This window comes from Fragaria vesca, linkage group LG6 (genome assembly GCF_000184155.1).
Source record: "Fragaria vesca subsp. vesca linkage group LG6, FraVesHawaii_1.0, whole genome shotgun sequence".
Classification (NCBI taxonomy): Eukaryota; Viridiplantae; Streptophyta; class Magnoliopsida; order Rosales; family Rosaceae; genus Fragaria; species Fragaria vesca.
In genome coordinates, this window is record NC_020496.1 from 9,902,331 (window position 1) to 9,928,759 (window position 26,429).

The 26,429-nt window shown below is 37.9% G+C and overlaps 4 protein-coding genes across 4 annotated transcripts; all 4 read left to right on the forward strand.

The window, feature by feature from the left end:
* Positions 1–9,230: 9,230 nt before the first annotated feature.
* LOC101299795 (pentatricopeptide repeat-containing protein At2g37310-like) lies at positions 9,231–11,398 on the forward strand. The gene has a single exon (XM_004305184.1). It carries the CDS (start codon positions 9,231–9,233, stop codon positions 11,223–11,225), a length of 1,995 nt encoding a protein of 664 aa, XP_004305232.1. The 3' UTR covers positions 11,226–11,398.
* A 1,572-nt stretch (positions 11,399–12,970) lies between these two features.
* On the forward strand, positions 12,971–13,915 carry LOC101293213 (E3 ubiquitin ligase BIG BROTHER-like). The gene has a single exon (XM_004302774.1). It carries the CDS (start codon positions 12,971–12,973, stop codon positions 13,787–13,789), a length of 819 nt encoding a protein of 272 aa, XP_004302822.1. The 3' UTR covers positions 13,790–13,915.
* Positions 13,916–14,813: 898 nt separating this feature from the next.
* On the forward strand, positions 14,814–15,896 carry LOC101300084 (F-box protein CPR30-like). The gene has a single exon (XM_004305185.1). The coding sequence runs from the start codon at positions 14,814–14,816 to the stop codon at positions 15,894–15,896; it is 1,083 nt and encodes a 360-aa protein (XP_004305233.1).
* Positions 15,897–20,763: 4,867 nt separating this feature from the next.
* LOC101293504 lies at positions 20,764–22,024 on the forward strand. Its single transcript, XM_004302775.1, has 3 exons — positions 20,764–21,051; positions 21,143–21,263; positions 21,374–22,024. Exons 1-3 carry the CDS (start codon positions 21,011–21,013, stop codon positions 21,872–21,874), a joined length of 663 nt encoding a protein of 220 aa, XP_004302823.1. The 5' UTR covers positions 20,764–21,010; the 3' UTR covers positions 21,875–22,024.
* Positions 22,025–26,429: the final 4,405 nt, after the last annotated feature.

Genomic DNA, 26,429 nt, shown 5'->3' on the forward strand with positions numbered 1-26,429 from the left:
CTCTCTATCTCTCTCTCTCTCTCTCTCTCTCTCTCTCTCTCTCTCTCTCTCTCTCTCTCTCTCTCTCTCTCTCTCTCTCTGATCTACTGCAAAGTCCAATTGGATGACGACATAGTTCTCCTCAATGACACTGATTGTCAAGACCCACCCCAAATTTTACCCTAAAACCTGGAGTAAGTCCTACGGGGACCACCTCCAAGAAAAATTTACTGAAAAATTCGGCATAACCTCCCTATAAAATGGACAACCCTATTCTGAAAAATTCCAATAACACTCTTATACCAACACATCCAACCTCAACACCTGGAGCCACCCGCTCCCTCACAACACATCCACGACACACAAAAACTAATATCATCTTCTAATCCAACACATAAATATCCAATTTATATCATACACCATCATTTGGATATCTCCCAAATTAATAAACAAAGACTTGGCACACAACCGAACTATTATACAAATAATCCCAAGGTAATCAGAGCTACTAAACACTAGCGGAAACAAGAAAATATGATAGTAGGTTAACATGTAACCTACTGATGAAAGGTGGAAGAGATGTGGGTGACTATGCCTCATCTCTGACTAGTGCCAACCCGAACTCTGCAGACTGGACATTTTAAAATGAAGGGCCCAGGAGAAAACATTTGAAACTGTTAGAGTGAGTGGACAAAAATAAATTAATAAATAAAATATTTATGCATTCCCATTTGAATTTCCAAAGAAATTATGTTACATGAGAAAATTCAAAAGCGCTCAACTCATACCCTGGCAATTTCATGACTAGCTCTGGCTAGTCTCCAAACTCAATAAACTGGAGTCTCTCAGGCTAAAGTATATATAAACATATATGTGTATGTATTTACACTCGTTAGACTCCTTGTATGAATTCTATGAACAAATTTGAAAAGTAGAAATTCATACAAGGCTACGACGCTTGCGTCTAACGCTCACGTTGCGCCATAATGAAATTTTTCCTCATTATGACCGAAGAGAACGGGTGTATATATATGTGTGGACTCCCTATATGAAAACCTAAATAAACTAGATAAGAAAGTAGTTTTCATATAGGGCTATGACGTTTGTGTCTAACACTCATGTCACGCCATAATGAAATTTTACCTCATTATGACGGACCAAGCACGTATGGCTAGCTAGCATTTATATACATACTATACTCATAAACATCCAATATACATATCCACCGAAAATCTCATTTTCAGATTTTCGGTAACTCTCCAAAGGAGGAAAATTGCCAAATATCCGAGAAAGCAATAAATCTCAGCAAAAGAATAAATGATCATCAATATAATGCATCACATGCTTTTAGTTAAAACAAAAGTCCACTCACAAATTATGCCTAAGTCTGATGTCGCTCCGAGGCTTCTTCTGCTCGGGCCTCCTCTCGTCCTGTTCCAAATATATAATTAATTTCCCACTAAAAATCCAATATTTACAAAATAGGTAAAATTAATTGAGAGCCATAAACACGCTGATCAATGCCTAACTTCGATACGGTCCACTCCTCAACACTTAAACCAGCAGCCTTAACTACACCCTTCCACAGATTTTACGACTTAAATCCAACGGCAGGATTCTACCTTATTAATCAGCCACAATTACTAAACTTTAAAAATTCCCAAATCTATCCAAAACTCCTCCAAAAATTCTAAAATTCACATCAATAACTCTCATTAATATAACCAATCAAAAACCATGAAAATCTCTTAAACAGCGGCAGCGGCGGCCGGAGGCCGACTCCGGCGACCTCAAATACCTACCAAATTTTGACAGCAGCTTCATTTCAACTCCCTCTACAATTTTCTTAACTAGTACAACACCCAAATCCAAGCCTAACTATGCCAATCGAACGAAAACATCCTAGAAAACCCTAAAGCTTCAACACCAAATATCTCCTTACCTAGCTCAAGAAAGAGTGAGACCTTTGGAGGGGTTGCTGCACGGGAGGATGACTTTCTTTTGAGCCAAGCAGCTCCGGCTATGGCGGCCGGAGAAGAGAGTTCCGGCGACGGAACCAGCACGGCAGTTGGACCTTTCGGGAGAGAGAACTCCTTCACGGCGGAGCTAGGGCGGCTCTCACCGGCCTAAAATGGAAGCTGGGTCGGAGGCCGACCGTTTGGGACAGGAGCGGCGGCCGGAGGCGGCGAACTAAGCGGGGGAAAATCCGACAGAGAAGAGGACTCGGGGGAGGGAAATCGGGAGAGAAGAGAGAAGTGAGGGGAGTGATGTGGGCTTTTCCAACTGGTCCAACACCTTATGCAAACCCAACTCCATAAATTTACACCCCAAAATAATACCCTTTTTATTAGCCAAAACTTACCATTTTTACCGTTGACACATTTTTCTCCTACGAATAATTCTCCGAAATAATCGTCTCCCAAAACCCCGCTAGAGACTATTTAAACTATAAACTCATTTACGAAGACGGTAAAACTCTTATTATTACTAAGCTAGTAAATAAGGTAAAAATTTAAGGGTCGGGATGTGACACTGATGGCGTCCTTCTCCCTCAAAAACATCGACAATGATAGTAGCAGCGACTAGGTGGTGGTAGTGGCTCTAATCAATTTCAACTACTTTTTATGGATCTGATTCAAAACGTTGGTGGGTGGATTAGTGAGCAACTGGGAGGTGGAATTCGTTCTGATTCAACGAATTTTGTGGTGGAATCAAATCTGATTCAATGACGATATGCCGATTGCTCTAGTTTATTCGCCTTGTTTAATTACAATGTGATTTTGAGTTTTAGTTGTTTTTGTGTTGGAGTTGATTTTGATTAGGAATAGAGTATATATGTTATGTGTTAGGATCTTGATTGTAGTCTTCATGTAGTCAGACTCGGTTGACAACATGTTCTTGGTAAAGTAGTGATAGTAGGTTTTAGCAATCACCAACCTTATTGAATCCGAGACAAGATTTTGATATTGCTTTTCTGTTGAAGTCATTGGAATATAATGTTTCAACATTTTACTGCGTTTTGATATGTGCTACTGTTAATTGATATGTGCTAGTTGTAACAATTATATAATGCATGTTTCAGCATTTTACTGCGTTTTGATATGTGCTAGTTGTAACAACTTTAACAATAGCAGCGTCATTCTAATCGGCAGTAGCATCAACATTGTAATAGCTTCAGCAGTAGCAGCATCGTCAGTAGCAGCGTCATTCCAATCGGCAATAGCAGCATCATTGTAACAGCTTCAGCAGTAGCAGCGTTATTCCAATCGACAGTAGTAGCATCATTGTAACAGCTTCAGCAATATCAACATCATTGTAACAGCTTCAATAGCAGCATCATCATTGTAATAGCTTCAGCAGTAGCAACATCGTTGTTACAGCTTCAACAGTAGCAACATCATTGTACAACACTTTAGCAATAGCAACATCATTCTAATCGGTAGTAGCGCAACATTCCAATCGACAGTCGCAACAGCAACATTCCAATAGGCAGTAGCAGCAGCAGCAGCATTCCAATTTTTTAGAGGATAAGGCAACAACAAAATTTGAGGAAAAATAAGATATTAGCAAAATTGGAGGATAAATCTTCAAGCAATAGTAGTAGAAGTGAAGAAAGCAGTAGAAGAAGTGGGGGATAAGGCAGTAGAAGAATTTGAGTATAAGGCAATAGCAAAATTGGAGGATAAATCTCCAAGCAATAGTAGTAGAAGTGGATATAACTGCAGTAGCAGAAGTGAAGGATAAAGTCATAAAGCAGTAGCAGAGTCAACTTTCATTGTCTTAGTCTTCAAGCAGTAGCAGAACTAGAGGATTGTCGAAGTGTGCTTGTGCAACTACTGAGATTTTAACCTCTGCTACTACTTCTACTAGGATGTTAACCCCTGTTACTACTTCTACTAAAATGTTACCTGTTACTACTTCTACTAAAATGTTAACCCCTGCTACTACTTTTATTGGAATTAACTGCTACTACTTCTACTGGGATGTTAACCCCTGCTACTACTTATACTAGAATGTTAACACCTCCTGCTGCTGCTACTTCTACTGAAATTAACTGCTACTACACTAAATTATTAAAAACCTGATATTGTATTTCATTTACTGGAATGTTAACCCCTGCTACTACTTAATTATACTGGAATTAACTGCTACTACACTAAGTTATTGAAAACCTACTACTGTATTCCATTTACTAGAATGTTAACCATTGCTATTACTTCTGCTGGAATGTTAACCCCTGCTACTACTTCTACTGGGATGTTAACCCCTTCTACTACTTCTACTAGGATGTTCCTCTGCTACTATTTCTACTGGAATGTTAACCTCTGCTACTACTTTTATTGGAATTAACTGCTGCTATACTAAGTTATTAAAAACTGCTACTGTATTCCATTTACTGGAATGTTAACCCCTGCTACTACTTATACTAGGATGTTAACCCCTGCTACTGTAATACCCCGGAAATTTGATATTAGTTTCTAATGTTATTTTGGAAATTTTTAAGTAAGAGTTGTATGATTTTGTAGTTTAGTGAGTGGACTGGAAGTAGTCGAGTTTTTATTTCCGTGGAAATGCTTTATTTTGAAGGGTCAAGAGTTGACTTTTTAATCTATTGGGTTTCTCGGAAAACTTTCTTCACGAAAGTTGTAGAGCACGACGATACGAGTTCGTAGACATGTGGCACGCGTAAAATGGACTTCGTATGAGGAAGTTATGATAAGCGGAAGTTTGTGGCTTTACGGGATTTTCGGGTTAAATAAGGAAAGTGTTAGGGTTTCCATTCATTTTTTCCGGAACCCATTTCCTTCCCTCTTTCTTCTCCCTCACGCCTCACCCTCACTACCCGAGTTTTCCAGCCGACCCGACCTGGACCCGGTCGACCCGACCCGGTGTTTCCGGCCAACTCCGGCGAACTCAGACGGCGGCACCGGTTGGAAACTCTTCCTCTCCTCGGCGTGATCCTCCCTGTGTAGGTGGGTGAGGACGTCTCGACCCGGATTTGAGAGAATCGAACGCCACAGAGCGGGTGACGGACCCGTCTTCGACCCGACGACTTTCTGGCTGTGTACGGCGGCGACGCAGCTTGGGACTGGTAGGGATAGAAGCCCCTTGGCGTCCTGGTCCGAATTCTGGTGGCCTTGAAGCGCGACACATGACGGAGAGCGGCGGTGGTGGATTCTAAGCATTCCCGGCGAGTTTCCAACGACTTCCCGGCCGTTTTGGTTTCGACCTCAGGTATGGAAGTAGCCCTCCTTGCTCTGAGCTATACTTTTGGTGTTGGAAGTTTGTCCGTTTTCGAAGGTTAGTGGGGTGGCGCGTGGGGCCCACGCACAGTCGCTAGGGGCAGCGCGTAGCGGCGCGTCCGTAGGTGGTTGTGGTGTTTGTGTTGTTGGTTAGGTAGTACTTGTTGATACGATCATGTTGATATGTGGTTTGTAGGTTTTGGTTACCGATGATGCATGCTAAGGTTTCCCTCTCGAATGCTAGGTTTCGTTCGGTTTCCATTTTTGAGTATATCTGATTTTTAGAAATTTTATTAATCCATGCTTGGCTTTGTAAAATATTTAATATGAACTTCTTTGATCTCTTGTCATTCAAATGAGCTTGTTTCACATTTGATGCTTTGTAAACACTTTGATCTTTTGTAGTTTCAATAAGTTTGTGTACATGTTGATATGTGGTTTTATAGGTTGTGTAGGATGTTCAGGCGACCTTTTTGAGGTATAGGGAGAGATTTTTTCTCGAGTGACAAGTTTGTGGGTTAGGACTTGAGTTTTGGTTCGAGTCGGTTTATGTTGTTTTTGTTTGTTACTAAGTGGAGATTCTATTCTAGGTGGTTGATGATGAGCACATTTTATATCATATTATTATCCCTAATTTATATGTGTTAGTTATTTATCTTTAATTAGTTTGAGTTATTTAGTTTGTTTTTGTATTCTTATAGATGTTTTGTCTAAATAAATAAAATGTTAAAGTTATGGAAGCAATTTACTTATTTTCATATAGTAAGTTGAGTCTTTGTTTTAACATGAGTCTTTTTCCCTTTAATTAGATGAATAATTGCAACACATGTTCTTCTTATTCTAGTAGCATGTATGCATATATGCATGTGTTAAATTGGTGGATTATTTTCTCATGCATTAAGTGTGATGTGTGAAAATATTACCATGGCATCCATTGTTGAATTCACTTTTGCTTGTTTGATTCATAGGTATATAGATGCATTGAAACAAATGGAAGAGAGTATGAAGAATTTCCAAGGACATGTACCATGAAACAAGGAGGCAAGAAGCAAGCAAACATGATTCTAGGAACTAAATTTTCAATTGTTCAAAAATTGTGTACGTATCTTCTCTTCATTCACATGAAAATGAGAGAAGGAAGCTATGTATGGAAGCATTTATGGATGGAGACTTTAGCTATCAAGCTTGAGAAGTTTGAAAGATGAAAAATCACATTCACATGGAGATGAAGATGCAATGAAGATCATTGTTGCCTTATAAATAGAGGTTGCTTCAAGTGAATAAGAGAGGAGGAGAGAGTAGAGAATTAGAGACACATTGTTGCTCTTAGTTCTTCTCTTTCTTTAGCTACTTTTTGTATGATGTTTTGTATTGTTTTAAATATGTTTTCAATTTGTACTATGTCTAGTTAATTTCCTTAACTAAGGTTAAGGAGGAAACCACATTATGAAATAAGTTTCTTTTAATTATCTACAATTCCCATAGTTATGTTATCCATGCCTATGACTCTTACTTCAAAATGCATTAATAAAATCCTTGTTCTTTTCACCTCTAATGTCATGCATTTTTGGTAGTTTGGAAGTCAGTTTTATTAATCCATGCTTGGCTTTGTAAAATATTTAATATGAACTCCTTTGATCTCTTGTCATTCAATGAGCTTGTTTCACATTTTGATGCTTTGTAAACACTTTGATCTTTTGTAGTTTCAATAAGTTTGTGTACATGTGATGCTTTGATGTTCATAATTAAGAAGCGAAGAAGAGTCTACTTTAGATATATTTCATGTGTGCTTCATTGTTAAATCTTGAGAAAGCAGTAGATTGATTTCTAGATTGCTACTCCTAATTCGGGAATTAGTAGATAATATTTAGAGATTTATCAAGTAATGTGGTGGAATCCGATGCCTTAGTTACTTCGTCATCAAGGTAATTTTTTATCTATTTTATTTGTCTTAGCTATTTCACCATCAACTTTCATTCAACTAGGTTAGTGTTAAATTAATTTAGATTCGATTAGTTTTTCCTATTTTCATACATTCCTTGTGGGTTCGACCTCGCTCTTGCATATCTGTGCTGCAACTGATTCGTGCGCTTGCGAGTAACATTTTAAAACACATCAGTTGACGATACGTGTTCGCATCTTGCCTTTTTGCTAAGAGAAGACACAGCAGGAGTTTTTGTTTAAGGTGAGTAAAATCTCACTAAGGTCCACTTTGTGGCCTATTGATTTTGATATGATGATGATGATAATTATTATGATAATTATTAGGATGATGAATATGATGGTGGTCTTGATGATGATGATTTTGTTGATGATGATGATAATTATTGCTAATTGTGAAGTTGTCCTTGAAAGAAAATGATTTGTTTTTAAATATAAATGAGCTTGATCGTCAACGGCTCATGGTAAGTGAAAACAAGTTTTCTGTTAATAAAATAATCTTTCAAAAGGACTTCCGATCATGAGTAATAATTAGAGTTGGTAGAATTATTCTTGTTTTAAATATTTATATCCACGTGTTTATGGTGCTTTAGTGGTGAATGTTGCATTAGTTGTGAATATGTGTGCCTTAGTGGTGAGTGAGTGCATTCGTTGTGGATTTGTTGCCTTAGTGGTGAATGTTTGCATTAGTTGTGGTTGTGTGCCTGTGTGGTGGTTTTGAGTATTAGAATAGGAGCCTTCGTGGTGGACCGGGAACCAAGCCTTGGCCGGGTGATTGGTTACGGTCAGTTTTAGAGCCCTAGTCTGTCGGTACTTCATGGGGGATGACTATGTGTTGACGAACCTATGAGTACGTGTTTGTCTAGTTACTTATGAGGGATGACTATGCGTTGACGAACTCATAAGTAAGGGTTGAGAAATGATTGTGTGGTGTTATTATTTAAATTTCTTGTTTTAAGAATCTCCTGAACTATGCTTAATGCAGGAGATTCTTTAGTTTTATTTGTGTGATTTTTAGTGGAATCCTGAACTACGCTTTTTGCAGGATTTCATTATGATTTGTTTGGTTTTGAATTGTTGCGTTTTCTTAATTTCTTCTTTTCATTTCTTTTGATGGTAAGTGTTTTCCTAAATTCATTTTAATGCATGAACTCCTAGTTTATTCATGTGTTGTTGGATTGAGTCATTTTTGTAGATTTACTCATACGAGCTTTTAAAGCTTACCGGGTTTGTTGTTTACAACCCGGTGCACCAATCCATGGTGTAGATGTTGTTTTTGCAGGTCAGGTTTAGCAGAGTTGAGGCTGCGGCAGATAGGCATAGTTCATTTTGTTTACTTTCTAGTTTGCAGTGAGTTTGAGGGAGGTTTTATTTGGTTCAAATTATTTTCCACAAGTTGTAAACATAAATTGTTGTATTGATTGTTATGCTTTTTGGTTATCATGCCTTGAATTTGGAATTTTTTTTATTTATCCAAAATTCGGGGTGTGACAGCTACTACACTAAGTTATTAAAAACCTGCTATTGTATTCCATTTATTGATTGTTATGCTTTTTGGTTATCATGCCTTGAATTTGGAATTTTTTTTATTTATCCAAAATTCGGGGTGTGACAGCTACTACACTAAGTTATTAAAAACCTGCTATTGTATTCCATTTATTGGAATGTTAACCCATGCTATTACTTATATTGGAATTAATTGCTACTACACCAAGTTATTGAAAACCTGCTACTGTATTCTATTTATTGAAAAAAAAAATCTCAAAAGGAAATACTTTTCTCTTTTAAAAACATATTTAATTAGTGTAAGGTTAGTTTGGTAAATTAAATTAGGACACATGACATGCAGAGAAAAGATTGTCCTTAATTGTTGAAAACTGTCCTTATTTATTTAACAACACAACCCACTTGTTGTTACACAAGTGGATTTATTTGTGTTTCAAATCTTTTTAGAAAATGTATATGTGATTTGCTTATTAACTTGATGCATTAGGTTATGGAACGAAATTGTAACACAAAACCTATAAATGTGCAAGCCGCAGTTACACTCGTAACGACGACAAATGAATGTGGTTTACAAAGCCATTGAGCACTCAAATCTCAGCCCAAACCAACCTCTACATCCAACGCGCCCTTCACACCGACGGCCTCGACCTCGCCGCCTATGGCCGCCTCTTCCAGCATTTCACCGACCGCCGCCTCCCGCGTCAGGCCAAGCAGCTCCACGCCCGCCTCCTCCTCTTCTCCGTCAAACCCGGCAACTTCCTCGCATCAAAGCTCATCAGCTTCTATTGTAGAAACAACCAACTCAAACAAGCACATAAGGTGTTCGATGAAATTCCTCAGAAGAACACTTTCGCTTGGAATGCCTTGCTTATTGGGTACTCCATTCGCAACATGCATACTGATACTCTGAGGCTGTTTTCGGCCATGATGGCGTCGCACTCGCCGGAAGCGAAGCCGGATAATTTCACTATGACTTGTGTGATGAAGGCGCTGGGGGGTTTGTTTTCCGGGACTGATTTGGCTAAGGAGGTGCATTGCTTTGTTCTGAGAAATGGGTTTGATTCGGATTTGTTTGTTGCTAATTGTTTGATGACTTTCTATTCGAGGTGTGATGAGGTTGGAATGGCCAGGGCATTGTTTGATAGGATGCCGGAGAGAGATATCGTGTCGTGGAATTCGATGATTGGTGGGTATTCTCAGGCTGGGTGTTATGGAGAGTGTAAAGAGTTGTATAGGGAGATGTTGGAGTCTGTGAAGGTGAGGCCTGATGATGTGACTGCAGTTAGTGTTTTGCAGGCATGTGTACAGTCTAGTGATCTTGAGTTTGGTATGGAGGTTCATCGGTTTTTGAACGAGAGTCTAATTGAGATGGATGTCAAGCTTTATAATGCTCTTATAGGGTTATATGCAAGATGTGGTAAGTTTGATTGCGCTCGAGAATTGTTTGATGGGATGAGTGAGAAGGATGAAGTGACATATGGCTCATTAGTTTCGGGATACATGTTTCATGGCTTCGTTGATAAAGCCATGGATGTTTTCCGAGAAAGTACCAACCGAAGCTTAAGTACATGGAATGCTATGATTTCGGGTATGGTTCAGAACAGTCGGCATGAGGCTGCCATAGATTTAGTTCGTGAAATGCAGGCATGTGGTTTCAAACCAAATACCGTGACATTATCAAGTGTTCTCCCTGCAATTTCGTATTTCTCAAATTTGAAAGTAGGGAAAGAAACACATGCTTATACAGTCAGAAACAATTTTGATTGGAATATTTATGTTGCAACTGCTGTTATTGATACTTATGCAAAGTCGGGGTTTCTTTCTGGGGCACAACAGGTTTTTGATCAATCAAAATATAAGAGTTTGGTCATTTGGACAGCAATAATCTCAGCTTATGCTGCCCATGGAGATGCTAATGTGTCTATTGGTCTGTTTAACAAGATGATTGGTAGTGGGATACAGCCAGATGAAGTAACATTTACTGCAGTATTAACAGCTTGTTCTCATTCTGGAGCGGTAGACGAAGCTTGGAAAATCTTTAAGGCCATGTTTCCGGTATACGGCATTCACCCTTCAGTTGAGCACTATGCATGCATGGTAGGTGTTCTTAGCCGAGCTGGGAGACTCACTGAAGCTGCAGAGTTAATACAAAACATGTCAATCGAGCCAAGTGCTAAAGTTTGGGGTGCATTACTAAATGGGGCTTCAGTTGCTCGTGATGTTGAACTGGGGAAGTTTGTTTTTGACCGTCTATTTCAGATGGAGCCTGAGAATACCGGGAACTATGTCATTATGGCAAATTTATATGCACAAGCTGGGAGGTGGGAAGAAGCTGATAAAGTCAGGGAAAGAATGAAAGAAGTTGGATTACAGAAAATTCCTGGTATTAGCTGGATTGAAACAAGTGATGGATTACACAGCTTCATAGCAAGGGATGCATCTAATGAAAGAACTGAAGCTATCTATGAAATACTTGAAGGATTGCTAGGATTGATGAAAGAGAAAGGGTATGTTTTGCTGGAGGAATTAGATGAGGAGAGTGTCAATGTTGGTTGAAGCCAAGATCAATTATTATAAATTTAGAGGAAGAATGATCCAACACAGGAATTTATGAGAGTATTATGACACTTTGCTGAGACCTAGAATCAGTAACTGTAAGTCTATTGATTGAAACTTGGGTGTTCCTTTTTACACCCGCTTTGCTGATCACACACATCTTTTACTAAAGAGGTTTATCACCATTTTTATGATTATTCTGGTACTACACTTTGTCTGAGAATTTCTATTCTTTTGCTTTTTGAGATCCGAATAGTTGTATATAGCTTTCGGTATGTACCTGCCCATTACTTTTATAAAGCTAGCTGTAAACCCTTGCTTGCTGTCTAAGAATCCAATGGAAACTGATACTTGTCATCCCTGAATTCTGATCTACAAGATTATCATTGTGCCTCCTTTCGCAAAGGCATTGTGCCTTCAAGGCTGGGTTGTAGTGACCAACTGACCAAGGTACCCATTTGGGGATTCACCACCCACAGCAATGTTCAAGTTCTTATGAAGCAGGGGTCACAATGGTCGTGAGGCTCATTGCTCAACCATTTGCTCAAGTTCCAACGAAAATTACATGGAGTTGAAGGCGGTGAATGTAATGGTAAAGGGCGGCACAAAGCCTTGAGATAAGTGAAGAATATATGGCTGGCATAGTTGCAGAGTTCCACCAGCTTCGATCTGCATTATTGATGTTATAGGAGACAAGAGGAATGAGCCATGGATGGGGCTGTGGTTTTCTTTTCTTCTTCTACTTGTTTTGCGTGAGGCAAATCAATAATGAGAGTAGTAATGGAGATAATGAAGAGGGAATGACAAATGGGGTTGAACTGGACACGAACTAGTGGACAAAAAAACCTACATACCTCGCCATCTTAGTCAAATCTACCCTACTACAAACTTCCCTAATGACCTTATTTATTTCATTTTCTAGAGGAGATGGACGTGGAACAAATGACTTCAACACAAAATCGACAGAACTAGTGATCAACACATGGTGCATCCGAAAAGAAAGGTGATTTAACACATGTTACGATTGGGAGAATGACCCAACATATTGGCATATTGCTAAAGGGTTCAGAGAAATAAATGCTCATAGGATAATTACAAGCATTTGATCGATTTTTGTTGATACGTGAGATACTAACATTTTATATATGTGGAATTCACATACATTAACGATTCACAATCATGTTCACGGATATTAAAATATTATAAACATTAATTTTCATTTATTTTATAATCTGATTTATTTACCACTATCCAGAAGAACATGTTGATCAATAGCTCATATGAGCAAAATAGATCGAAAGTAGTTTGCATCACATCTACATCATATCACATTTATGGATATGTGAAAGATGTATCATTTTACATATATGAAATCATATATATCAACGATTGATAATTATTTTCACAGATCTTAAACGGTTATAAATATTAATTTTTATTCATTTATTAATCCAATTTACCAGTATTTTTGTAGTAACTTGTTTCACATCTACAATATCATTCTTGATCACATAAAAGTAAGGGGTAACTAGTTCTCAAATGCAAATGGATCTCAAAATTGTGAGCAATATAGTCAACAATTTGGCCCCCTAAATACAATACAATAGGATTTGGAAGGGATCCAAATGGGTGGCCAAAATGCACATAAAAAACCACAACATTCCTCAAAGCTTTCCCCCAAGTTACTCTATAAAAAGTGCAAAGTGAAAGTTGATCCAAAGCAAAAGCACACGATCCCATACAAGATGGAACTAGAAACCACCACCACAACCATCATGACCGCTCTGGCCACCCTCACACCTCCCCAACTCTCCGATCTCACCCACACCCTCCTCTCCCTCTCCCACCACCACCGCCGCCGCATCTCATCTCTCCTCTCCTCTCCCATCCTATTCACACTCACCATCCGCCGCCTCAACTCGCTCTCCCTCCACCACAAGACCATCCTCATCTCCCGCCACGTCATCTCCTCCCTCCACCCTCTCGTCCTCCACTTCCAGCCCGCCGCCAACACCCCAAAGCCACGTGTCAAGCTGAGAGACCTCGACGCAGTCCTTCTCCTGCTCCTGCTCTGCGAGGCCCACCAGCACGACCCTGACGCCCTCCAAGCCCCAGTTACAAAATGGCGGGAAGTAGTCGGAAAGTTCTACTGCGACAGCATGCTAACGGTTTCCGGCATCGGAGACCACAACGCGTCGGTGTTGGTTTCTTACGTGGAAATGCTGACGAGGTGTCTGAGGTTCGTTAGTAGTAGTTTTGGCGGGAAGGCTGGGAGGGAAGTGGCGGCGTCGAAAGCGGTGGTGGTGGCTCTACCGTCGGTGGAGGTGAAAAGCGGTGGGACAAAGGAGTGCGTGATATGTAAGGAGGAGATGGCGGAGAACAGAGATGTGTGCGAGCTGCCGTGCCGGCATTTGTTTCATTGGGTGTGTATTTTGCGGTGGCTGAGCAAGAGGAACACGTGTCCATGCTGCCGGTTCGGGCTTCCGACCGATGACGTCTACGGGGAGATCCAGCGGCTGTGGGAGGTTTTGGTTAGTGTGAGTTCCGACAAGGGTTTAGTTTAGGTTACTCCGGTCATGTTTAGAAAGTCTGGAGTCAGGCGAACGTGATCAGAAAATTTCTGTACGTACGTCTATTACATATTGTACGAGTATTAGAGATCGAATTAGTGCCTTCAACAACACACATTACAGAATTGGTCGGTTGGATTATAGTCTATCGTAATCATGAACAATGAATACGAAGTGTACTAGTGTAAAGATCAGATGAGTCGACGTCTTTCTGGCTCACGTCTCTCTGACTGACTGTAATCACTGTATTGTATGGACATGATGAATGGGTTGTAGAGAATCACACATAGTTCTTGATTTTGACTCCTGTGGTCTAGATTTAGCATGTAGCATGTAGCTAAATAAATTAATGGGGCCTATGAAATGTGAAAGCAGATATTTCAGGTAGCGTTACAGGAGTAATGATCAAATTCACTTCATTGCCATAAATTATGTTGCTTTTAGTTATGAGAAATTGATGCAATGAATGACGAGTTTAGATATATCCTTGTAAAATTGATTTTATTTTTATTCTTGAACAATGTTAGAGCACCTCAAAGGTTTTCTAGGCTAGAAAATTAATTCTTTAACGCATGTAAAATGCTTCAACTATACATTACATTATTGTCTGATCACTTTAACAATCCCTGGGCTCAAATCTATGTTAAGGAGCACATGCATCTGCCTAAGAAAATCTTACTATTACGTCACTTACGGTAGTTTTTTCATTGAGATTAATATATTAATAAATTTCTTGAAGACTTGATGCCTGAGATCTTTTGTCCTTAAGATCATACAGAAAACTTTGATTTTTTTTTTGGTCGATACAGAAAAGTTTGATTATGTCACTGTGTGTCATTATTACTTTATTAGGACCACCTAATAATTCTGAAAGCCCGTCACGAAATATTGGGCTCAGGCTGTGTACATAAAGCCCATGTCTGCTCATGTCACTGTGTCACTCTCCCTAGTCCATATCACTCTCAGTCTCACTCGGAAACCCTAGTTCATAGAGAAGAAGAAAAACAGTGATAGTGCAATGGAGGAAGCAAACCTACCCGAAGAGATGATAGTGCTCATCCTCACCTGGCTTCCCGTGAAATCCTTACTTCGATTCACCTGCGTTTCTAAACGCTTCCATTCCATCATTCTCTCCGACCCCAAATTCGCAAAATCCCAATTCGAAGCAGCTCGTGACCGCAAAACCCTGGATCACACACTTATCTACTCCGTAAAAGGCCCTCGATTCGGATCCCTGGACCTGGGGACGCCGTCGTTTGGAGATCCTTCCTCAGCTAGAAACCTCAATTTGCCTTTCCAGTCACCCGCCCCTGCTGTGGCGCTACTGGGCTCCTGCAACGGTATTGTATTCCTCGCCTTTGATGAGAAGATAGTTTATGTGTGGAACCCTTCAACTGGTTTCTTCAAGAAATTACCTCACCCTGTTTTTTCCCCAATTGAAAATGGGTTCCTCATTTATGGCGTTGGCTATTTGCCAGCCACCGATGACTACAGAGTTCTCGTAGTATCCGTTGATTGTATTGATGACAAGGACGGGGCCGCCGTTTACTCATCCCGAGCTCACGCCTGGAAAACACTTGAGGTCGCTGCCTTCTCTTCTTTCTCTTTTGAGGGGACTCTTTTGAAAGAGGCGCTTCATTGGCTCAGTATTCGGAATGAAATCTTTGCTTTCGATTTGACACAGCAAGAGGAATACAAGTTCAGGAAAATGTTGCCGCCACTGTGTGTTGGTGATGACAATGGCCAAAATCATGGCCATCTTGGAGTTTCTGCTGGAGGATGCCTGTCTCTTGCTTGTTGTTCCACGGATGCGGCCGACTGCATTCATGTATGGGTCATGAGAGAATATGATGTGCGTGACTCATGGACAAAGCTCTTTAACTTGAAGTTTGATCCCCCAAAGGAGCCGTGGGATTACATTCATGGAGCTGTTTTGGTTGTGGAAACTGGTATGGTTGCCGGGATAATTGTTCACAACAACTACTATCGTGGGTTGGTAAAGATTCTTCACAATGAAGACAAGTGTAGTTTGTATAAGGTTGAGGACATTTGGCTTGACTGTATTCAATATCAAGAGAGTCTACTTCGGATAGATGATTAGTCCTTTAGCTCTTTCCATAAAATGCTGGTTAGTTACTCCTATTTTTAACTCTGCTTTCATGCATCTGAATATTAGTTGTATTATTGTGAAATTTGGCTAAATAGCAATAGGATGCCTTTGAGGATACACAGAAGTGATCTAATACCAGTTCCATTTTGTGATGATGTGCAAAACAGACTTTCGTGTTGTTGGTTTCTATTAGAGACTAATCGGAGTTCCTCCTATGTTTGTAAGTTTAGTTTTTACATGTAAACTCTACTTTCTACTAACGTAGTGCTTTAAAATGTATAAACCAAGCAGAGGATCTGTGCTCTAGAGTTAGTTGATTGCCCTCTAATTGCATTGATGTTACAACAATACCAAGAAAATGGAATAAATTACTGTAGTACTGAAAGTTCAAATGGGATCCTGAGTTGCTATGTGTAGATCTCAAATTATTGTAGAAGTAGAACAGAGCATGTGAGTTCTGAATCAGTATTTCGTGTTCCAGATTGAATTAGATTGATTAAATAATGTGTTAATGAACTCCATGAAATTTGTTGTATGGGTTTGATATAAAATATCAAATCTGGTTCACTGCCTTGTTTGCTACTTGAGTCGGATATGCTGTGAGAGAAGAAAACATTATGGATGGGTGGCTGTGTGGTAGATTTATTTGCGAGTTATATGTTTACTGTGTAATTTGGCTTGATACTTTTATCTCAACTTGTGTTAAACTTCTCATAATGTGTAAAGAGTTTCTGCTAATGCAAAGTCAGGTTGGACAACCTTCATTTTTTCCAAGTAACCCAACATGTTATGGCTTTTTTGGACAGTTGTTCTCTCTGGTCAGCTAGTGTTTGAGAAATGTTTCTTACGAGATCCCCTTCAGCCTTTAGTTTTTGTTCCAGTCATTACAGGGATATTTATTGTGGCACTTAACACCCCTCACTGTATTCTTGTCATGTGTCTAAACATGTTGAAAATCTTAAATTCTTAGAGGGAGGTCATACTTCGTCCTATCAAAAGAGCGCTAACTTTATGTTTAAGAACTTTGGAGTGTCCTTTGCTTGTATTGTTTTCAAAAAGCAGAAGGAAAGACCATTCATCCTGACTGATCGTCTACACATTGGCTTTCATAAAACTGTTTGACGGATGATTGATTGTGTCATTTCTTTGATTTTCTAGGGTCTTTTGGATGTCCAATTGCAAGATCAAGCTCTAAGGGACAGTTGGCATGATTTAATATGAAGGGAGTGTACAGACATAGAGGGATGGTTGTGCATGCTGATTTTATGCTGAAATGTGATCGATCACTCAATTTCTGAATCTCTTTTTTGATGCAAATACAAACCTGACCATAGAACTAAAGTGTAGGTTGGTTCAATTAATTTGATATAGCATTATCTTAAATTTAGTTAAGATTCGGCAGATATAAGAACTGATCGTCTAGTTCTACAGACTATCAACATAATGTGATCGTTTAAGGTGACAGCATCTCCAACTGGTTAGAGCCCCATCAGTATTAATTTTGACACGAGGGGTAAGACATAGTAGCTCAATTGAATGGGAGATAAGTAGCTCATTCGGAACCCATGGTCATTTCATGGAGCGTTATATAAATTTTAGCTAACTAAAGGATATTATGAGAAAAGGATGGCCAGCTCCTTCCACTCTCTTTTTCTCACTTTCCATCGGGTAACAATGGAGAGATGAAGAACAAAGCAACCAGTGGGAAGCAGAAATGTCAAGAGGGAGTAGAGTGAGAGACAACATCGAAAAACTCATAATAGTATTGTAGCACAGTGTCTGACCACTCTAACAGTCACGGGGTTCGAATCTATATAGGAAGGCACAACTGACTAGGCAAGAATCTTTATGTAACTTTGCAGCTGTTTTTTAGCGAGAGATAATAACGGAAAAAAAAGTCCAGATCACCGTGAACGAACGCCACAAAAGAGTGGCCGAAGTCCAGATCCAAGTAGAAGCCTACCAACCAGACTACCAAGAACTGAAGCCCTTACTTGATTTGCAAGTAATCTTAAATTCACATGATGCACACTTGCACAGAGCTCGTGTGATTGATTACTCGATGTGTGTTTTGGAATTTAAGCAAACTTTCACATCTTTTGAATTGTAATACTATACAGAGAGATGGTGAAACATGCTGAAATTATGTATATATAGCTTATAAACATATCAAAGGTCTACAAATTGATAGGATAAGATTTTAACAAACTGGTTAGTAAATCAAGGTGCCGGTGGATAGGATTGGAAGAAATTAAAATGTTACAACCGAGATATTGGAGGAAATTATATGTTACAATATAAAATTTATATTAAGTTTATAGAATTCCATTATTCAATATGTATTTTAGAAGATTTAAGCAGCAATACGAAATTTTTCCCTTTGTATTAAGTTTTTATTTGCTGAATGGGGTTTTCTTCCTGACCTATGTGTTGCTATATATGCATCTCTTGTAGTTCTGTTAGATCTTGTTAGTTTAAACTTTTAGAAAGCGTATTGTTTTACTAACACCTTGAAACAATAAAAAATAAAATAAAGGTATGGTTGAGCCTTAATTACTACCCTTGAAATTACTATATAAACTAATCATCATAGTTAGATACTCGGATCTAGGAACCACACCGTATGGAGTCGGGTCCTATGTGGGGAACTCTCGTTCACAAGTTGAATCTTGCTGACGTTGGTTGGAGTTGTCTCTTGACACAGATTAGTCTTAGGCCTAGAAAGCATTAGGCCGCTACCATGCAACAAATTTGTTCCTCCAGTTAATAGGAGGACTAGAAAGCACCCAGTAACCACCAAGTCTAAGAACTCATCCATTTCCATCATGTACATTCCATCCACAAAAAGAAGTTCAACTTGGGATCTACAACAATAGAGAAAAACGCGCGTATCTCAGCCATACAACAGAAGGAAGAGTACGGTGGAACAAACATTAAGTTACTTATATTAATGGAAGATTTTTTTTTTTTTATTTACTTTTTTTTTCAACTAACAATCATAGATTTTACGGATTACATTCAAATAATGTTCCAATTTGGATGCCTCAGTTAGTCTTTTGTAACATGTTCTTATCACTCTTATAGAGCAAGCTAAAAGGACAAAATATTTATGTCTTGGGAGAATGTTTTTAAACATATATTTGATTATTGACCCTCTTAGTTCTCCAAATTAATTGGATTTTAGAATCATGACAACCTTGGTGCCAAACCCAGACCCTACTCACAATACCACAAGGGGTCCAGATGATGATGATGAGTGTGCTTAAAGCTGTGGCATGCTCATACTGCATATTCAAAAGGAACATGGAGCTAGATTGGTAGTAAGTATAAACATTCATGGCTCATGATCAAATGAGAGTTGTTTACTCATTTCTCTGAAGTGCAAAGCAAGCCAATCTTGAAACCATTAGTTAAAACAGTACCAATGTTCTTTATCTACTGGTTTTTGGAGCTAGAATGATTTGTTTCTTCACACAAAAGCATTCAAAACTAAAGATGAAATATAATGGCAACCGGCCTGGTCACACATATTGAATTGTAGGGCGGTGCTGCCTTATTAGCTAGTTAGCTGGCTATATCTAATCTTTGCACCAAAATGATCGAATGCTTCCCGCATTATTAAACTAGTAACATGCTGCATTAATATTCAGTGATTAACTTTCTTTGTTCTTCTTTGCTTGATAATACAACAATTTTTACATTAAGCAAAATACTTTGGGACTGTAGATCTGTAAAGTCACCAACCAAAAAAAAAAAACATTTTGCTGTTAACTTCTTAAAGATATATCCTATCTAAAAATCAGATTAAATGAGATTAGGATGTTCTATGGATTTTTCTAAGGTATTAAGCCCTCATTATGTGATTGTTGATTATCTGCTTCAAAATTATCTGATATAGTATATTCGACGGTGAAAATCAATATTAAAGAGTTCCCTTTTCTTTTTCTTTCAAGTATATATAGACAGTAGCGTAAGATATGTTAATCATCATTTGGAGTAATGTTTTCATTATTTCTGAATAACTTGTGTGATACTCAAGAATGAGGCATATAGATCAGAGAGCAAAATGAATTGAGAAATAAACACAATGTGATACAATGAAACATTCATATGCAGCAACTGTGTAATGTTTAATATTTAACCACTATGCTCCAATTCTTGAGCACCTATTTCTAAACCACATGCACACACTCTTTTAGCATTTATGCCATTGTTAAGTCAGAAACAGAAAAATTATATACAATGACAGATAATATGAACAAAACTGAACAATGAAGGTAGAGGAAGACAATTCAATTAACAACACGTGACAGTAACAGCCAGAAGTAGCTGCTGCATCAAACTATATACTTCTCAGTTCTCTGATGTGATCCCCTTAATTTCAAATTTCGAATTTTGAATCCCACTCCTATATATTAAATTTAAAAGTTTGCATGAAAAAATTGGAAATTAATAAATGCACTGAAACAAAATGGTCCTCACCTCACAGGAGTTAAGAGTCCTCAGAGTCAATTTTTGATAAACTGTTCCAAATCAAATTACTTGAAAAGTGAAAGACTAATCTTACAGTTTTCAAATCTGGAATTTCAAACTGGAATTTCCCATTGTAAGAGTAAAGACCAAGAATGGGGTATAGTTTAGGTAAAACTTTATCTAAAGTAGTCAAGTGCTTGATACCAAGAAAACTAAGTAAATGATTGTGTAGAAACTAACATAGGCTCTTCTTGTTAATGATTGTCTACAGTTAAAAAAAATTCAGTGAAAAAAGTAACTAGATCACATTTATTAATTTTCAAAAAAAGAAGCTCATCACAGTTACCAACATTACTTTTAAGTACAGACAGTGAGACAGGCAGTGTTTTTGTTGTCAATGAATGTTCATCCCCCACCTGGTGGGTTAGCAAATTGTCCAAGCTCTGTTCTTGGTTTTCTAAACTTTTGACAGTAGCAGCTTTACCTTTGCACAAGTATACATTCTCCACCCAGAAAGAGGAAAATTTCCCATTTTCTCTCAAGACTTCTATGCACCATTTCTGCATTTGTGAGCTTTAGATGATCTGAAAAGGTTAAGATCAAGAGTTTGCTGCAGTGAAAGACAAAGAAGAATGACAATGATTGCTAGTAGCAAGGAAGATGGGAATTTGAGGTTGGTTCTTTCTCTCTCACTCACTCACTCATTGTCTCATACACATATATCTTGGATGATTGTTCATAATGTGATATAAGTTTTGTTTCAGTGATAGGAAAATGGAAGGTGATGAGGGTATGAAGACATTGGAGTGCCTAAGAGGAAGACTACTGGCAGAGAGACAAGCTTCAAGAGTGGCAAAAGAGGATGCAGAGTTCATGGGCAAGAAGGTAACTTTCGGTTTGAAGCTACTCTTCTCAATCCTACTTGCTAAGTTGAATCTAGAGTATATAATTGATTTTTATTTTAATGCTCTAAAAATGTTGGGGTATGATGACAGTTGATAGAGCTACAGAACAGGCTGAAAGAAGAGATCAAACTGAAGAACAAAGCTGAAAAGAAGCTCAAAGTCTTGAAGAGAAAGCTTGAATCTTTGAAACCTTCTTCTGTATCAGTTGAATCAGAACAGTCATGTTCCTCAGAACATAGTGCAACATCCAGAAGGCAATCCACAAGTACTTCAAGCTCCCATAACCCAGAAGACAATGAGCCCAAGCCAACAGTCAAAGACTCAGAATTCTCAGGAAATTCAAGTCAAAATCAAGTAGCAAAGTCCACCATATCTGAGAAAAGCCATGAAAGTGATCCTTTCACTGAAGAACATTCAACTGCTCAATGTACTAGTCCTGCCTCCAGTTCAACTTCTAGCTTAGAATTTCCTTCCCCAGAATACCAAATTCACAAATCTGAAGATTCAAAGAGTGGTGATCATATTAGGTATGTAATTCCAATCAGGGCACCATTGCACCAACTTTTAACCCAACTCTTAGTTACTAATTGAAGTGTTGCATGCCATTTTGTTACTCATTATATATAAATAAGGTCCTGACTCCTGAGTGAGCTCAAATCACATCCATTGGGATTGAAAAGTTGGGACAAAAGTTGGTGCCTCTAGCATTATCGGATTTTGAGTAATGCATGTATTCAAAAGATCTTCATTTTCCATGATGGGTTTGCTTAGTATAGCTAATAAACATAAAATTTTGTAATTTTTCAGTTACTCAAATCTAAAGTCTTCAGTGGAAAAGATTGAGAATGAGAATGGAGACTTGGATTATGTTGATAACAAACTTGCATTAGTTCCTGTGAGTATGCATGCTGCTACCTCTCACACCAGTACAACTAACCTGAAGCCAGTTAGTGCAAGTGTTAGAGAAGTTCTTGATGTTCTAAGGAATATCAGAGCAAATCTTCAAAGCTCAATGGAGAAAAGGCACATGACTAGAGTAACTGGCCCAACTGATCAAACTCAAACATCCATATAGCAGTACATAATAATGTGATTATAATCAAATTTGATTTTTTTTAGATGATCTAGTTATAGAATATGATACACTGTATAAGAATGAGCATAGTGTTTGGATGGATTAATATTTGTGGTGTGTAATAAAATTGACTGGGAAGTACACAATTCAGTCACAGAGAGCATGTGAACTGTGGGGTTTGTTTCCCAGATGATGCTTTTGTTTGGGTCCCAAGTTTTGGCCATATTCTTTGTTTGGTTTTTTTCGCTGCCTGTGTAGCTTGCTTTCAGTGTAATTGAATTTTTAGGAGGTGGGTGGATTTTATGGCTTGATCCTTGTGACCCTCAGATTTTATTGTTGTGATTTGGCTCTGGCTGGAGCTCTTTACTTATTCTTTTTGGCCAAAAAAGTTGGTCTGATCTGGTCCTTGACAGAATTGGTTCTACAATTGTGTTAATTAAGGCTCTTAACTTTAGAGGTTAATTTATTGAACTCAGAAACCTTGGAGTTTTACCATTTTGAAGCTATGCAATAAGGTTTAATTAATTAGTGTTAAGAATTGCTTATATAAAGAAACAAGGATGATAAACGCTAGAACTGAATCCTTCTGGTGTGGCTTGCAGTTGAGTCTGTGCTTAATTTGGATTTACATGCAGGACCATCACATGCTCTAGTGCACACATGAAATGCAAGATACTATAAATGCAAGATACATCATATTTGCAGAAATGATCTACTCATAAATACCTATAAATTGAATGGTCAAGATATGGATATAAGATCGAAAAGTGGGATAAGCCGAAAAGTCCTCAACTAGTCCTCAACTTAAGAGTCCTCATTAGAAGAGCTCTTTTGTCTAGTATTCTCTCAAGACTATGATAACTGGAATTTCAGAGCTACTTAATACTGAATACAACAATTGGAATTTGTTAATCAGAGATGGTTGTTCACACTAAAAGATGGATAGAGGTGCACAAAGGAAATGTAAAATTTGAACTTGTCAATTTGTATCAGGAGAAAAAAAACAGAAAAAAAAGATCTTCTACATGAGTATATAACACTCCCACATGTGGAGCATTATAAGCATATGTATGAATCTTCATCAAAACTTCAAAATCATAATATTTTCCCTCTTTGTTCATCATCAATTAGATGCTTCAAATTTAACTGCTTCAAGTTTAACATGGTTAGAACTAGTGCCGGATTAAAGAGGTGAGCAAAGACAAATGTCCTTCGAGGACCTCGTTTATGTAGAACAAAATGTTTGGTGAAATGCCAAAAACTAAATTTAGAGAAGAAAAAACACAATAATGAACTTTGAGCGAATGGATGATATGCGTCGTTTTTATCTTCTTTCTAAACGTTCTCAATCACATCAAAATATTTGAAAAACTTCTTCATCTTGCTCCATGAAGGAAAATTCATAGATTCGCCACGAATCAAATCGGACAAATTCACTCAAGGCTCACGCCTCATGCGCATTTCACAATTGCTACCTAATGTGAATGATTATGTTTAGCTCAGTTTGTCACCCCTTGAAATGTCATCTTGAGTTCAATGCGTTCCACCTCTAACACCACTTGTAAGAAAGAACTGTACCTCTTATACACAAAACTGGGCAAGTAATACCCACAAACGTTCTTGCTCATGAATCGATTAGTACGTCAAGTCGATTATATCTATCTCAAACTTCTTTGTTAACAGTAAGAATTTCACAGCATCTGCAAGAATGGCAATGGAAAGTCCTTATCAATTGCCATGAGTTTTGCTCTAATTGAAGCCTTGAAGAGTCACACAAAGTAAAGCACACACTGCTGTGACTAGTCACTGCTTTGGGCTAATGCTTGCCATGTATAGTTGAACCACCATTATCAAACTCTTTGAAGCAAGAAGTGAATTAGCAGAGACACTGCCATTAAAAAAGTAGGTGAAACTTGCATTTCTATCTCTACGATTATTGGTGGTAAAACTGTAGCTCTTTCTCGTGAACATCACACACACGAGCAGCGGTCCTCTTTCTCGTGATGACAAGAAAATGGAACCTGCAATAAAATTTTGATCTAATCTTTTTGGTAAATATTGGTTATATGTCTTTTACATGCAAATTGAGATTATGCACCTTGTAAATGAGGTGAAGGGTAACACAAATACTCAGATAAACTCTCCTTTCCAAATGCTATCAGCAATACATGTCAAATAGGACTGGTATGGTTTATAATGAGGAGTAGATTATAATAATTGAGTAGTTTGGCAATGTTCTTACTGAAATTGTTGCTATCTGAGTTATAACTTTTTTTCTCGTCTAATATTTACTGCTAATTGTATACGAAAAATTGGAACATATGGGGATCACCTACTATATTTTGTCAGCTCAGGTTTGAGTATGATACCAACCTTGAACACTTGTGCTCCATTAAAACGGTGTTTTTCCATGCATCTATGAAGCTCCTACATCACAAAACATAGTGTCTATTGTTGATGTGCCAACCTAGCTAATAGCTATGGAGCATGGGTTGAGGACCACAAAGTTTGGTGTTCATTCGTCCTACAAGGATCCCAACACTTATCATCTAGAAACTTGGAGTGAAGTATGTAAGTTAGGGTGGCAAGATCATTACCTTGTCCATAAAATCTAATATGGTGTGATGAAGAGGGATCAATGATATTGGAATCATAATTATTCTTTTTTTGATATAACACAATTTAATTAGATCAAATATTTCTACGGCCTTCACATATATAAGAACTCTATTATCTGAAAATGTATAATATGTGAACTTTTAGTTTTCTTCAATATCACAATCGATTGAAACGTTAACCATATTATAAGTCATCTTATAAAATTATCATTGAAAGACGTGTGTATATGTATGAAAAAGTCATCTAGAATATATTTTTATTTACTTGAAAGATCAAATCATGAATCATTCCAAGTCCAGTGTGCAGTAAATTTTCATTATCATGAACATCAGATTGTTCATCTATCATAAAAACAGTGTCATCAGATTGTGTATATATCCACCCTCATCCATCTCGTTTTTGAAACTTGTGATGTCTACATTGTCAATTAATTCAAATAACAAGCATGTCACAGCTCGATCATCACGATATATGTATACCTCGTGATCTTGTAATAACTCATAATTTGCAGGCTTTATTGTAAAATAACGGGAAAATGGTCCAAATAGTGTCTCACCTTTTAGAGAAGTTAACTTTTGGTGTCTCAACTTTGAAAAACTTTAAAACGGTATCTCACGTTCTTACCCCTACTGAATAATGATATTCAGAACTGTTAGCTCCGTTAAAAGAGCCAACAACAGAAGGTTACTTTCGTCATTTCATATATAAACATATTTTTTATCTTTTATTTTTATTTATTCTTTCAAGTTTCAACAATACAAGTCTATAAGAAAAGTTTTGTTTGGCGTCCAATCAGAAAAGTTTCTCAGCCTCACCAAACCACAAAAAAAAGTCTATCATCTTCTCCATCTCATCAGCTGGAGATAGATTGGGGTTGATGCCGCAGACATTTCACCCGCACCGACAGCTCCATTCCTGTTCCTCAAGCAAATAACGAAGTTGTAGAGAAAAAAAGGAATAAAACCTTAAAAAAAAAGAAGAAGAATAATGAGAAAAAAACACATGAAAATAAAAGATAAAAAGGTAATTTGGTCATTTTATTTTAAAAATATGTCTACCGTTAGGTTTTTGAATGGAGTTAACGGTTCCAGATACCATTCTTCAGTAAGAGTAAGAATGTGAGATACCGTTTTGAAGTTTTTCAAAATCGAGACATAAAAATTAACTTCTCTAAAAGGTAAAACACTGTTCGGATCATTTTTCTTAAAATAACACATGTTCTTCTGCTTCATTCAGCTCCTCAACAAAGTGATTGATGGGAGTGATGAAAGATCCACTATGGCTGGGGTGGAAGATACGCATCGAAGTTAGGTACTTCCACTAAACCTGAAATTAACTGGAAGTCAAAATAGGACCTATTCTTTCACGCGTTTAAAAGTGTTTTACCTGAAGACTAGCTTCATACCAAATGAGAAAGTGAAACAGTCAAATTTTTACCGCGTTGCTCAAAAA